Source organism: Cydia splendana, chromosome Z (genome assembly GCF_910591565.1).
Source record: "Cydia splendana chromosome Z, ilCydSple1.2, whole genome shotgun sequence".
Taxonomy (NCBI): Eukaryota; Metazoa; Arthropoda; class Insecta; order Lepidoptera; family Tortricidae; genus Cydia; species Cydia splendana.
The window spans coordinates 6,923,839-6,936,632 of NC_085987.1; the positions used below are offsets into that span (position 1 = coordinate 6,923,839).

Below are 12,794 nucleotides of genomic sequence, written 5' to 3' on the forward strand. Positions count from 1 at the left end.
GGATGAGGACGGTCGTTTTTCTTGGATGACCTCTGAGCTGACGAGAAACTGAATAGCGGTAGGATCACCGTCAGTCACGTACATATTAGTATTTTCGAAGTAAGTACCTAATGTGTGTACCTAAATAGCGTTCATAATAAATTACACATAATGTAATAAAGTTCGATCGATAAAAAAACGAATGTACCTACCTAAATACGAGTAAGTACTTGTACCAATTTCAGAAGCACACAAGGAATGTACATGTTACATATGTAGTATACATCTAGGTGCTCAAGGATTGTTATAATTCCCATAATAATACTTAAGCTGATACGAATCATAATTAATGTCCGTTATTCACTGTCTTATATAGAAGTTCCGTCCATATATGTATATGTTATTCACTTGGGGCAGTAAATTACAAAAGCTAAAGTTACTTCCTCGACTGAAGTGCTATTGTGACCTCTATCCTATTTTCGCCAGATGTACTCGTAGTTAGTTCGTTAAGACGTTTACAAAAGCACTGTAGTCGAATAGTTTTCTAATCAGCTGAGAATCGTTTTCTAATCAAGTGTTGATTCAACCAACCCGAGTTTATTCCAAGATTAGTATGTACAGTCAGCAAAATTGCGTAGCTATCATGAATCAAAGATCCTATCTAAACCTAATCCTTAATAATCCTGTAGGTATATAAAAAAGAAGAAGAATCAATTTGGTCAATCGAGCCTAACGGATTATAACTCCAACCAAATATCTTGTTCCAATCAGGTACACGTTTATTAGAAGTAGATAATACCGTTATATTTTTGCACAGCGCGACAAAATCCAAAAATGAACCCTATGTTGAAGTGGTACTGTTGACATTCGTTTGTTGTTGTCAGGACGTCATGCTGGGCGAGGTACCGTCGCTGATTAAGTATTTGAACTACGACTCTGGCGTAATTGTGGCAGGGTACAAACATCACTGGGAGGTCGTTGACTGCGGCAGTGGACAGGTGAGCTTATCTCTTTATATATATTCTAGGTTGACAATAATATATGGAAAGTACAACATTATAATTTAGGTACCTGTTTTGCGCATTTAATCCAGCTCTTGGTTGACGAGTGGAGCTCATGGATCATGGCTAAAATTATTTTACTAACTAAACCTAAGGCTCTCTACGCACTGATGCCACGAATTTTGTTCCGCTTTTCCGTTTCACGTTACAAAATCGAAACTGTTCTTAGTGTTATTAGATTTCGGTCGGTCTTCGGTCGTGTTTAAATTTATCACCACTCGTTTCTAATTTCCTCTTTTCCGCACTTGTATCGTAAAAATCTATTATGACGTACCTACTGAAGGTTTTACTGTATTTGTGGCGCTTTCTGAAGCAGCGTAAAGTACCGTCGGCTATAAATAACACTAATAAATTTGGTGACCACATTGACCAATAGATGGCTCTGTTTTGCGTGTACATTAAATGGCGCTATCGTTGTGTCGACGTAGTTTGTATAAGAAGTATTTTCAATAAAAATCATCTATCAGTAATTACTTACGAAAAATAATAACTTAGTTTTTGACGTGTTCTTATGAATTCCAGTAAGAACACGATAACGTTGATAACCATAATTTTATCATTTATGAAGTTTTATTTTCATCAGACTTGCTCGAAAAAGGTCTTACCTACCCCTTGCTTCGCTGGTCCGCGAGTACTATAGTACTACCGTTTAACTGAGGCGGTTGGTAAGAAGATATTAGGGCAGCCACTGATTGGTTAAAGGCTTGGCTGTTGACTAGTTTTAGTCCCAAGTACTTTCTAGTAAAAAGTCACCGCGCAAGTTCTTTACCAACCGCTTGAGATAAGTGGTAGACCTTACAGCAGGGGTTCCCAATTTCTTTCAGTCCGCGGCGCACTTGAAAGTTTAAAATTTCCGCGGCGGCGCCCTAACCTAGCTAGGTTATTCGAAATAGATAGGTAACATGGTGAGGAGGATTGCCTCACGGCGCCCCAGTAGGGCGCCGCGATGCGGTGCTTAGTTTGGGAACCCCCTGCCTTATAGGTACGGTACGTAAAATGAGTGAATGTTAATACGATTAATTTTGTACCTAGTGCGTGAAACGAGCTGACAACGCCGAGCAACGCCGCGGCACCCTCGTGAACGCGCTGCGCATAGGCGACGAGCGGGACCGACAGATCGTGCTGTGCTACAACCGTTAGTATCACCTTAAGAGTATATCTACAGCACAGTTATGGTCACGGAACGCACCCTTGGAGCGTGCTGGGCTGTCGGCGTCAGCCAGGAGAGTGCGTTCCGTGGGCCACGGAGAAAATGCCACGCACGCGACACGTCGTATAATACGAGAAACGAGCTCACAGTGGCGACTAGCGCTGCGCTTAGGCGACGAACGGGACCGACCATGCCATAGATTATAATTACAGTACTGTAATAAGAAGCCGCTAATCACGTAGTAACGCATCGGCCACAACAGGCGCGCTCCGAGTTCAAGGAAAATGTCACGCACGCGACATGCTGTGTGCGAGAATTGTATTATGTAATGTTTGATCTCCATAGCAACTACCAACGGTTATCAACTTATCACCCAAGTATTCAAACTGATTAAAGACTCAATTTCTCTTTGACAAATATCATGCGCCATATTATTTGCAAGGTAAAGCGAACGAATGAACTAATTATTTGTGTAAACATTCTTCTATTAGTATAGTTGATTATGATTGGAGTTATGTATGACCTACCCATCTGATACTAATATATTATCCAATTTCTTTGTACCTACATATGTAGGTATATGGTCCTTGGTATACACAAATATAGTAGCAAAAAAGTGATTAATAAAATAACCTGATTCGTGCAGGTACTACAATATAATACCTTTTCATAATACTTTCATTTTGCGGTCATTGAAATATTGACCTTGAGTTTTCATGAAAACATGAACCTACATACCGTATACATGTACCTACTACAAAGAAAAGCTACAGTTGCTCCGCGTAGGTTGTTGTACGACTAGTAGTCTGTTCGAGAAACGGAAAACGGTGAAAAATAGAGATAATACTCCTAAAAATACGTGTGATACCTCATTAGATTCGTAATGATGTCTAGAAAAATGTATTCGAAGCGTGTATTAGCACACAAAAAATATCAAAAGTTATAAACAAAAAATAAGGAAAAAAAGTAGATATTTTTTATTTTCCAAAAAGTATTAATATTTAAGAAACCAAAATTAATATTATAAAAGAGGAGGATATTTCCAATCAAACATTCCATACTTGCAGAACTGTATCTCCATTATTTATACTTTTTATTCAACGCTGAACACAGCCCTCCGCGCCTCATTTTCGAGAAACGCGCGCGGCGTGAATAAACGATTACGTAACATTAAATATAATTTTAAAGATATTAAATATTGATTGAAAAATTTTAAAAAATTATGGTGTATTTAAAACATGTTAAAAAATGTACTACTTGTATAAATTTATCTTAAAGTATTTTTTTCAATAAGTTATGCAATTGTTAATCAACAAAATTTTCTCGAACATCCTTCTTTATTGAAAACGAATAAAAATGTATAAATAACTATTGTAAAATTTTGTCGCTTTCTAGAGCCCTTCTCATATACATGCTTAATAAGATCACATTATAAAAGTTGTAATAAAGTTAATACTTTGCTTAAAATAAGTTTTAGAATAACATAGAAAATTGACGATAAACGAAAAATCAAGATAAAATTGTAAAATATAAAACAATATTATAACCAAATTATTTTTTTATTTCAGAACTTTTATAACGTCATCTTATTAAGCATGTATATGAGAAGGGCTCTAGAAAGCGAGGAAATTTTACAATAGTTATTTATACATTTTTTTTTTCGTTTTCAATAAAAAAGGAATTTCGAGAAAATTTTGTTCATTAACAATTGCCTAACTTGTTGAAAAAATAGCTTTAAGATAAATTTCTACAAGTATTACATTTGTTGACATGTTTTAAATACACCATATTTTTTTTTTATTTTTCAGTGAATATTGAATACCTTTAAAATTATATTTAATGTTACGTAATCGCTTTACCACGCCGCGCGCGTTTCCCGAAAATGAGGCGCGGAGGGCGGTGTTCAGCGTTGAATAAAAAGTATAAATAATGGAGATACAGTTCTGGAAGTATAGAATGTTTGATTGGAAATATCCTGCTCTGTTATAATATTAATTTTGGTTTCTTAAATATTAATGCTTTTTGAGATATTTGGGAAATAAGAAAAATCTACTTTTTTCTCCCTTTTTTTGTTAATAACTTTTCTAATTTTATGTGTGCTAATACACACTTCGAATACATTTTTCTAGACATCATTACGGATCTAATGAGGTATCACACGTATTTTTAGGAGTATTATCTCTATTTTTCACCGTTTTCCGTTTCTCGAACAGACTATAGCTAGCGTTTCTGTCTGTATATAGAAAACATTGACGTATTTATCTCAGGACGGGCATTACGAGCACTAAAAATTGTACTAGCTCAGCGGTGTCACTCGCGAATTTGAGCCAATCGTCCAGTCTAACGGAACTATAGTTCGTTTTTTTTAGCATTAGAAATAAGGTAAACAATCTTGATGCGTATTTTAATTGAAAAACACATTTTAAAAATAAGTTACGGCAAATATGTAACAATTATGTATCTAATACGATCATTTATATTCTTCTGCTTTCATAAGTAATAGTTACTGATTTTTAAAAAGCGTTTTTCAATTAAAAGACACGTCAAGATCGCTTACCTTCTTTCAAGTTCTTTCCAATGCTAAAATAAACGAACTATAGTTGCGACCAATCGCGCGCGTGATGTGAACTCATCAACCAATTGCGTTGTAGCGGTGTCATACCGCTGTACTAGCCCCATTCATGCCCCATTTACACTATTGCCCGTAAGGCCAGTCCTGAGATATACGTCCATGATAGCAAATATCGTACCGTTGAACTCCCTAATCTCCCCATGTGTGTTGGTGGTAGAAAAGGGATTAAGATCTCAACAGCTAATAAACGTTCCACATCAGATACCTGCCACTTCGAGAGGCTGACCAACCGCGGGCTGGAGAGCGAGGCCGAATACGACTTCCACTGGACTTCGGTGCCGCTGGCAGTCGGTAAGGAACATACAGTCGCCATCAGATATATCGGAGCGGCCGAGGTGCTCAAAAATATATGAACACGCACTCTAACGCCTTGACAATAGTGGCGTGTTCAAATATTTATGAACACCTTGACCGCGCCAATATATTTGATGGCGACTGTACATAATTTAACTTTCTCTTAAGATGAAAATCTCCCACAAACCCATAGGTACTTTATGCAAAATAAAAACTGTCTGAGCATAGTTAACGTGAACGACATATTAATACTTGGTTTTGACAAAAACGGGACCAACATGGGACTATACATAATATACATAAACAAAAACAATTTATCAAATCCTGACGGAGTCCTGATGTAACGTAACATACATACAAAACAAAAATAAAAAAATACGGTCGAATTGATAACCTCCTCCTTTGAAAGTCGGTTAATGAACGTTTAAAAATAAACATCTATAAGTACTTTTGTTTTAATATTATTACCTAGAAAATGAAATTTTCACTGTGTTTTTAGGGTTCCGTACCCAAAAGGTAAAACGGGACCCTATTACTAAGACTTCGCTGTCCGTCTGTCCGTCCGTCCGTCCGTTCGTCCGTCCGTCCGTCCGTCCGTCTGTCTGTCTGTCGCCAGGCTGTATCTCACAAACCGTGATAGCTAGACAGTTGAAATTTTCACAGATGATGTATTTCTGTTGCCGCTATAACAACAAATACTAAAAACAGAATAAAATAAAGATTTAAATGGGGCTCCCATACAACAAACGTGATTTTTGACCAAAGTTAAGCAACGTCGGGCGTGGTCAGTACTTGGATGGGTGACCGTTTTTTTTTTGCATTTTTTTCCGTTTTTTTTTTCATTATGGTACGGAACCCTTCGTGCGCGAGTCCGACTCGCACTTACTCGGTTTTTTACACAACTCGTTTATAAAATGTAATAAAAAGTAATGGATGATTGCAGAGGTTTTTTTTATACTTTCAATATCGGGGGGCACGGTAGTGCCCCTGCCAAGACGAGCAAAGCGAAGCGCAAGGGCCTACCTACCTTTTCTCGAATCCCTTCGTCGTATTTCTGAACCCTCATAACTTGGGTTTGGATTATATCAGATAAACAAAACTCTCGGGATATGATGTCAATAGTAAACTTATTAAGCATAAACATTTTCAATTGCATAGCTCTTATACTTTAGATTTTATTCATGTCTAAAAAACCCTGATTTCGTCACTGACTCACTGTTGATCATCAAAACCTCTAGGGTACTTCCTGAAGTCCTAGGAAGCTGAAATTTGGTATGTAACATAGTATTAGTCCACAAACAACAAAAAAATTCTAATACTTGAAATTTTTAGCCCCTAAGGGGGTGAAAAGGGGGGTGGAATTTTGTATGGGAAATCAATAACCGCTGAACCGATGTAGTTGGAATTTGGTATATAGACAGTTTTTGTTATGGGGAAGGATATAGAATAGGTTTCAATCCCAAAATCACCCCGTAAGGGTGAAAAGGGGTGGAAAAAGGCGTTAGGCGAAAAAACGGGGGTTGAAGTTTGTATGGGGAATCAGTAAAAAGCAGATTGTATAAAAAATGCCCCCAGGTACGTATTTCATGATTTTTAATAGTAAATCAACCGCAACCCTTTAAATTAGGGGATGGAAAGATAGTCATAAGCAACTTACAAAAAGATGTGAAATCCCACCAAAAACATTTTCATGTAAAATGTTGCCAAGACGAAACCATAAGGCTCGCACTGACAAAAAGTTATCAGATCTCTTGTAGAGCCAAGCTTCTAACTCTACAAGCCCTATCTTCACAGACTCTACACCTTAGTTAAAATATGTGGCTTGGCCGTTTCGTTACTACAAGAACTATTTTATAATATAAAAAATAATGAATAGTGAAAACATTTTTCACCTTACGCCCATGTGACGAAACGGTCAAGCCACATATTTTGACTAAGGTGTAGAGTCTGTGAAGTTAGGGCTTGTAGAGTTAGAAGCTTGGCTCTACAAGAGATATAATAACTTTTTGTCAGTGCGAGCCTTATGGTTTCGTCTTGGCAACATTTTACATGAAAATGTTTTTGTTGGGATTTGATTTATGAGAAGTTATATTTTCAAAACTGCTCGCTGAGAACTTTTATTAATTACCTACAAAAAGTTTAGAACAAGGCACTTTGTAATTGGCATTAATGAGATAACTTTTCACCTTCGTCTTCATGTTTGTTTCTACTTAACTTTAAGATTTTTTTTATTTAATAACAAAATATCTGGGAGACCGAGCTTTGCTCGGAAAACATATAAAAACTCGAAAATGCGCGTTTTCCCAGAGATAATACCTAGCTAGATCGATTTATCGCCCCGGAAAACCCCGAGATCCCCGATATATATAAATAAACAAGAATTGCTCGTTTAAAGGTATTATGTACATTCATTTTTCAACAGTGATGTCGTTAGTAAGTACCTAAAGCCACGGACGAATAAAATAAGAAGGCATAAGCGCGTACCTCCAATATTCATACATTTTGTTCGGCACATACTATATTAGAAAATAAGATATGTTATGAAGCGTATTAATTATTGGTTGCAGTGAACGCGTTCCCATACATAATGGCGTTCGCCGAAGACTTATTGGAGATACGTCTGGTGGCGAACGGTTCGCTGGTGCACGCCGCCTGCATCCCCGGCCTTAAGCTGCTGTGTGGACAACGCGTAAGTACAACTTCGAAATAAAAATAAAATGACATAACCTACTGTGAGATTGAAGGATACCTAGCAAAGTAAGTTTTACGATTACGCGGGAGACGCTTGTGAAGTTATGAATAACTTAATGCGCCAATAAGCCGTATCTTGAGGCTAGTGTGGTCTTTGCGCAAAATTATCACGTAAGTAGCCAGTTGTCAGTATGGAAAAGTCAATAATAGCCCCCTTCACACCACAATCTATTAGTGTTGTTGAAAGGATAGTGCGCGATAGCCAACAAATGTCTATTTTCACTCATGACGCATCCAAACACGCATCCAAAGTGACGTCACGGCAAGGCTGATTGCCTCCGAAATTCGAAGATAGGCGACGAATGAAAATAACGACCCCTGACAGCAGCCATCGAGAAATATATAAAATCCGTTGAAGGACAGTTGAACTGTAATTCATTATAATAAATGAAATCAATCATATAATATGTGTTAATGACACCTGTTATTATTACTTTATGGTATGCTCTGATTACACAAAGAAGCTATAAAATTTGAAGCATTTAAGTTTGAAGGGGAAAATCTATATTATATGCCTAAAATAATAGCATTTTCAAGTTTTATCTGTAGACATGTCGCCTGATCAAGCTTGACTTCTTCTGTGTGAGATTTCAAATGACTTGCTGTGTAGCTAACTACTCCTTCGTTTCGATTTAAGTTATTGTTTATATTTTACATATTTATCAGAAGTACCAAATCAAAAAACTCAAAAACATCAAACATTCACAACAGAAACCTTCAAAAACTAATATTAATGGTTTCAACATAGGTAATTTCTAATTTCATTATATTTATCTTTATGGATTTACAGTAATTGGTTTTGACTATGAAAGGCTATAAAAAGAAATAAATATAACTGCTATTCAGAATATATATAATCGCATTTACTTTATAATCGTCGAATTAAAAATGGAAGTTAATTTTCATTGCTTAAAAATGTACTTCTTATTTTTTCGGGCAATAGTTAAGTGCAAATAAGGCTCCTAGCCGTGGAGATTTGAGGGTGTATAAAGGACGGAACCACTCATAAACAGGTTCCCGTTCACTGTGCTTCTCCAAAGGAAGAACTCTAGGCGCAGCAGACCTTGTACCGGCAGCCGCAGGCTTGTACCGCCTTATAGCGGAAGACTGCGTCCTCACAGCAGCTGGTTGCGTTCCAAGTTCTTTGTTACTTGTCATCCGATATGGTGGCATTTCAGATTTGGATCCCATTACAAAGTATACCCCTGTAATCCCATATTTACAATGGATTAAAAAAACCATACGCTTGAATGACGTTTAAATAAATGATGATTATAAAGGTTCCCCAATAACGTAATCCCAGTAGTGTTTTATATTTCACATTATATTATATTATTGCAAAAAACAGTATTTAAGTAGAGACGCATGTCCCCTAGTCTTCTGTTTTCGATTGTCCTCAGTAGATATATCATTGTTTCTATCGAATCAAAACAAACTCCATTATTAACCTTGATAGCCCAATAGTACCTAATAGTATTACGAGTATTACTCGTAGTAGTTAAGTTTTAGAACCAAACAAAAAAATAAACACAAACTTAAACTTGTCTAAACTTAACTAAACTAAACATAAAAGTCGGAAACTGATTTTGAATTACCCAATCTACACATTTGATGTTTAACTTTATAGTTATGTAGGTACATAATATAAACTTCAATTGGTTTTTGTTATCAAATGTCATAAAAAGAAATGAAATAAAACTATAAGATTTTTTATTTTTTCTTACTTGAAACGTCGTTCAAAACACACTCTGGGGGCCGATTTTTGAATTTCGAGCGTTCGATTTCGTCACTCGAAAATCGGTGGAAAACGGCGAAATGCTAATTGTTGAAATACGAGCGATAGAAATTGGGAATCTAGTGGTATTGACCACTCGTTTTCAATTCTATTAGTAGAATTTAAATGCCTAGTAGTGGAGATATTATTGAACGAAATACACGAAATCGAGCGGTCAATTTCAAAAATCGGCCCCCTGATTTGCTTTGCATTCCATGTATTAAAAACCGGGCAAGTGCGAGTCGGACTCGCGCACGAAGGGTTCCGTACCATAATGCAAAAAAAAAAAAAAAAAACAAAAAAAAAAGCAAAAAAAAAAAAAGGTAACCCATCCAAATACTGACCACTCCCGACGTTGCTTAACTTTGGTCAAAAAACACGTTTGTTGTATGGGAGCCCCATTTAAATCTTTATTTTATTCTGTTTTTAGTATTTGTTGTTATAGCGGCAACAGAAATACATCATCTGTGAAAATTTCAACTGTCTAGCTATCACGGTTCGTGAGATACAGCCTGGTGACAGACGGACGGACGGACGGACGGACGGACGGACGGACGGACGGACGAACGGACAGCGAAGTCTTAGTAATAGGGTCCCGTTTTACCCTTTGGGTACGGAACCCTAAAAATAAAGAATCCGTTAATTGATCTCCAATCTCCGGCTTGGGTAGACGACAGGTTAATACCTAACAAATCTTCATTGAAGATCCACTTAGGCATCCCTGCATTACTTAGAAACCTAGGCCTCAACAATGCGCTATAAGCATCTCATTATCGTGAGCGGGAAAATATAGGTTATTTAGGTGCAAAAAAGAGCAGCTTGCATAATACCCGTGCCGTGGCAAGTGACTAGCAATAATCTAGCACTTATGTAACACAGTCACTAGGCGATCAATAGCTTCAGCATTCTAACTTACTAACGTAACAAAAAAGTCTGTTATTGATAATGATATTAGGTAGGTACTTACACACCAATTCTTCAGTGGTGGTGTAACAGTTTTAAACTACTTAAGTACGTGCCCTCCCACAGCATCTAATGGACCCGTGTATGTCCTTAAACTACGTCCAAAAAAGAGGTATGGGCACTGTGATTACTGTGAATGCCATTTCGCTTTGTGTGGTAGGGCAGCACAGCTGATGTCACTCCTGATCTAGAGTAGAGCCCAACTGGGGACCTCCACCTTAATACAGAAAACCGCAGCCAAATAACAAAAAACCCTACTCATAATGATTTGTTCCTGCCGGTGAGTAAGGTTGCCAAAGCTCAACGAGGGTGCGGAGGGTCGGCAACGCGCATGTGTATGGAGTTGCAGACATCCATAGGCTACGGAGACTGCTTACAACCCGGCGGGCCGTATGCTTGTTTGCCTGTCTAGTATAAAAAAAAATCCACCTTCACATATATAATCTTACTTACACTAATATAATCTTACAGCAAACACACACATAAAAGTTTGTAGGTACTTTAGCCGTGTTGAGCGAGTAAGGTACACTCAGCAGCAGAAGTTGCTAAGCGGGCGAGGTGTTCAAAGTTACCTTGACACGCTTAACAATAAAATCGCGTCAAGATCGTTTTGAACACGTCGCCCGCTTAGCAACTTCTGCTGCTGACTGTACACGGAAGAATGTTACCTAACAAAATGAAATGACCATCAATAATTTGTAAGTTCGAACTAGTCTACAGGTGCCCGTTGTCAGTAACCTGCCACGTCACGTCATCCGGCTTAATTAATACGTACACGTGCAGTCTAACGATGCGATGGCAGTTTGACGTATGCAAGTGCATTAATATCTACGCTTTAGTTCATTTCAAGCGATTACCGTTTTACGTAATACGCTTATATAGAGATTTAGTAGAAGTAGTAGTAAACTCTTTATTGTAAAAAAACTACAATTAGGTAAACCTAAGTACAAAGGCAAACTTATTCCTTTAAGGGATCTTCCAGTTAACCTTTGAGTTGAGGACTTGGAGAAAGTGAGAAGAGGATGACAAAAAGTATCAGAAAGACAGAGGATATAAATACGATATACATAATTTATATTTGCATTTTACTAACAGGGCTCCGCATTTTACTAGCAATTTACTAATATGGCTACGCTAGTCGCCGCCGCTCGAGCGTCAACTCCGTTTGCATCCACACTTTTTCGCCGCTGAAAGGTATTAATAAAACTCATGTTTCCAGGACATATTCTACGTGGCATGCGCGCCCGAGTACGTGCCCCTCAACGACGACGACGAGGCCAACCTGGGCCTGCCCCCGGAGAGCATGGAGCAGATCCGGCAACGGCAGCAGCCCTACTCCGTGGATGGAGACGACAGGTCAGTACCGGCCTACGAACTACGAACGGTTCGCTTTAAATGTAAAGTTCCTTTCAAGTGTTTAGGCGGTGCCTTTGTCTCTCAGAATCTGAGGGTACCGTATTACTGCAAAAATTCGCCGTGTGCTACCAGGAGGTCCATCGGATTAATGGAACTGATTGTAGATATATGATATCTAAATAAAAATATTGTTCCTGTGAATTTGTTAGCAAAAGTATTTACGCTTCCAGTAACGAGCCGTGCACGAGCGCTGCGGCCCGCGCCGCGGATGCGGCGTCTGCGTCAGCGTCAAGCCGCAGCAGCTCGCTGTCTTCAGAGCACGACACTATACGCCCGCCGCTGCAGCGCACGGCGCGCGTGTCGCCGCCTAACTCCCCGCAAGGTAACTACCACTGCGTCAGCTTCACTCGTAACTAGTATCTCTGTCTTCAGATCACGACACGACGTTGACACAAATACAGTACTAAATTGTACACTTACAATTACCTTAATTAAAATACCTATGTAAACCTAAGCATTAAAACTTTATGAGTTATCGATCGATCTATATAGTAGGTTGAGTAAGGTCATTTAGCATGCACTTTAGTCTCAGGCGATGCCGCTTGGCACGATTGTTCCTTAGGTCAAATAAAGTTGATCTGGCCCGGTAGCCGGGAGATCGTACTATGCAAACCCCCCAAAAAGGGGGGGTGAAAGGGTCGGCTCCCCAGGTCCAATCTATGCTATATTCCTTCCTAGTCTTAGCAACTAGGGCAAGTTATATATAATTTTCGTATAATTTAGGGACGGAGAATTCATTTACGAAATAATAATTATACCTTTCCATACAAAAAA

At 38.2% G+C, this 12,794-nt stretch overlaps 1 protein-coding gene across 3 annotated transcripts in view; it reads left to right on the forward strand.

Annotated features, from left to right (window-relative positions):
• The window catches only part of LOC134804272 (GTPase-activating Rap/Ran-GAP domain-like protein 3), a 155,423-nt gene that overhangs the window by 138,680 nt on the left and 3,949 nt on the right, over positions 1-12,794 (forward strand). For all 3 annotated transcript variants that reach the window (XM_063777258.1, XM_063777259.1, XM_063777260.1), the window contains 6 exons: positions 864-977; positions 2,073-2,175; positions 5,024-5,113; positions 7,684-7,805; positions 11,824-11,960; positions 12,191-12,342. In XM_063777258.1, coding sequence (XP_063633328.1) covers positions 864-977; positions 2,073-2,175; positions 5,024-5,113; positions 7,684-7,805; positions 11,824-11,960; positions 12,191-12,342 — 718 coding nt within the window. The remainder of the gene's footprint in view (positions 1-863; positions 978-2,072; positions 2,176-5,023; positions 5,114-7,683; positions 7,806-11,823; positions 11,961-12,190; positions 12,343-12,794) is intronic.